Source organism: Lycium barbarum, chromosome 2 (genome assembly GCF_019175385.1).
Source record: "Lycium barbarum isolate Lr01 chromosome 2, ASM1917538v2, whole genome shotgun sequence".
NCBI classification, from domain to species: domain Eukaryota; kingdom Viridiplantae; phylum Streptophyta; class Magnoliopsida; order Solanales; family Solanaceae; genus Lycium; species Lycium barbarum.
The window spans coordinates 72,613,424-72,614,491 of NC_083338.1; the positions used below are offsets into that span (position 1 = coordinate 72,613,424).

Sequence of the window (1,068 nt, forward strand, 5' to 3'; positions counted from 1 at the left end):
CAAACACCTCATATCCAGAATGGATCTGCTGAGATACATTTTCTGACAACTAATGCCAGTGGGAAAATTGGCTAAATGGCAAATTCTACTAAGCGAATTTAATATTGTGTATGTAGCACAAAAGGAAATCAAGGGTCAAGCCCTAGCGGATCTGCTGGCGGAAAGTCCCGTAGATGATGAACGGGAATCATTACTAACCTTCTTCCTAGACGAGGATGTGATGGCCATAGAAGAAGAGGTGGCAGAACCCTACTCAGCCTGGAGACTATTCTTTGATTGAGCAGTCAACTGCAAAGGATCAGGCATTGGAGCGGTGTTGATATCGGAAGAAGCGCAACACTATTCGATGGCCGCAAAACTCAATTTCAGATGTACCAACAACATGGCAGAATACGAAGCATGTATCCTCGGCCTCAGGATGGCGCTAGACATGAGCGTACAGGAGTTGTTGGTAATCGGGACTCTGATTTACTCATAAATCATGTAAAAGGAAATTGGGCAACAAAAAAAGATAAGATACTCCCATATGTGAATCTAGTCCAAAGATTATACGAGAGATTCAAGAGTATTGGCTTCAGGCATACTCCAAGGGCCCAGAAGGAGTTTGCAAATGCATTGGCCACAATAGCATATATGATCCAGCACCCTGAGAGTACCTTCATTGATCCATTACAGATCATAGTGAGAGAAGAGCAGACTCACTGTGCCCATGTAGAGGCCGAGCCAGATGGCCAGCCATGCTATGCCGACATCAAGGCCTACCTGGAAAGAGGGGAGTATCCCCCATAGTGTTCAGCAAATCAAAAGAAGACCATCAGAAGATTGTCCAATGGTTCCTTCTTGAACAAGGAAGTGTTGTACAAAAAGACCCCTGACCTCGGATTGCTCAAGTGTGTAAATGACAAAGAGGCCACAAAATTGCTAAAAGAAGTGCGCGCAGGGGCATCCGATCCCCATATGAATGGATTCATCCTTGCCAAGAAAACCTTGAGGACGGGATACTATTGGATGACCATGAAGCATGACTCCTGTAAATTCGTGAAAAAGTGCAACCAGTGTCAGATACAC

At 44.9% G+C, this 1,068-nt stretch overlaps 1 protein-coding gene across 1 annotated transcript; it reads left to right on the forward strand.

The window, feature by feature from the left end:
• Positions 1-399: 399 nt before the first annotated feature.
• Positions 400-789, forward strand: LOC132628636 (uncharacterized). Its single transcript, XM_060344400.1, has one exon. It carries the CDS (start codon positions 400-402, stop codon positions 787-789), a length of 390 nt encoding a protein of 129 aa, XP_060200383.1.
• Positions 790-1,068: the final 279 nt, after the last annotated feature.

Coding starts and splice junctions, on each gene's coding strand:
- LOC132628636 (XM_060344400.1), top strand. CDS start 400: ATGTATCCTCGGCCTCAGGATGGCGCTAGACATGAGCGTACAGGAGTT.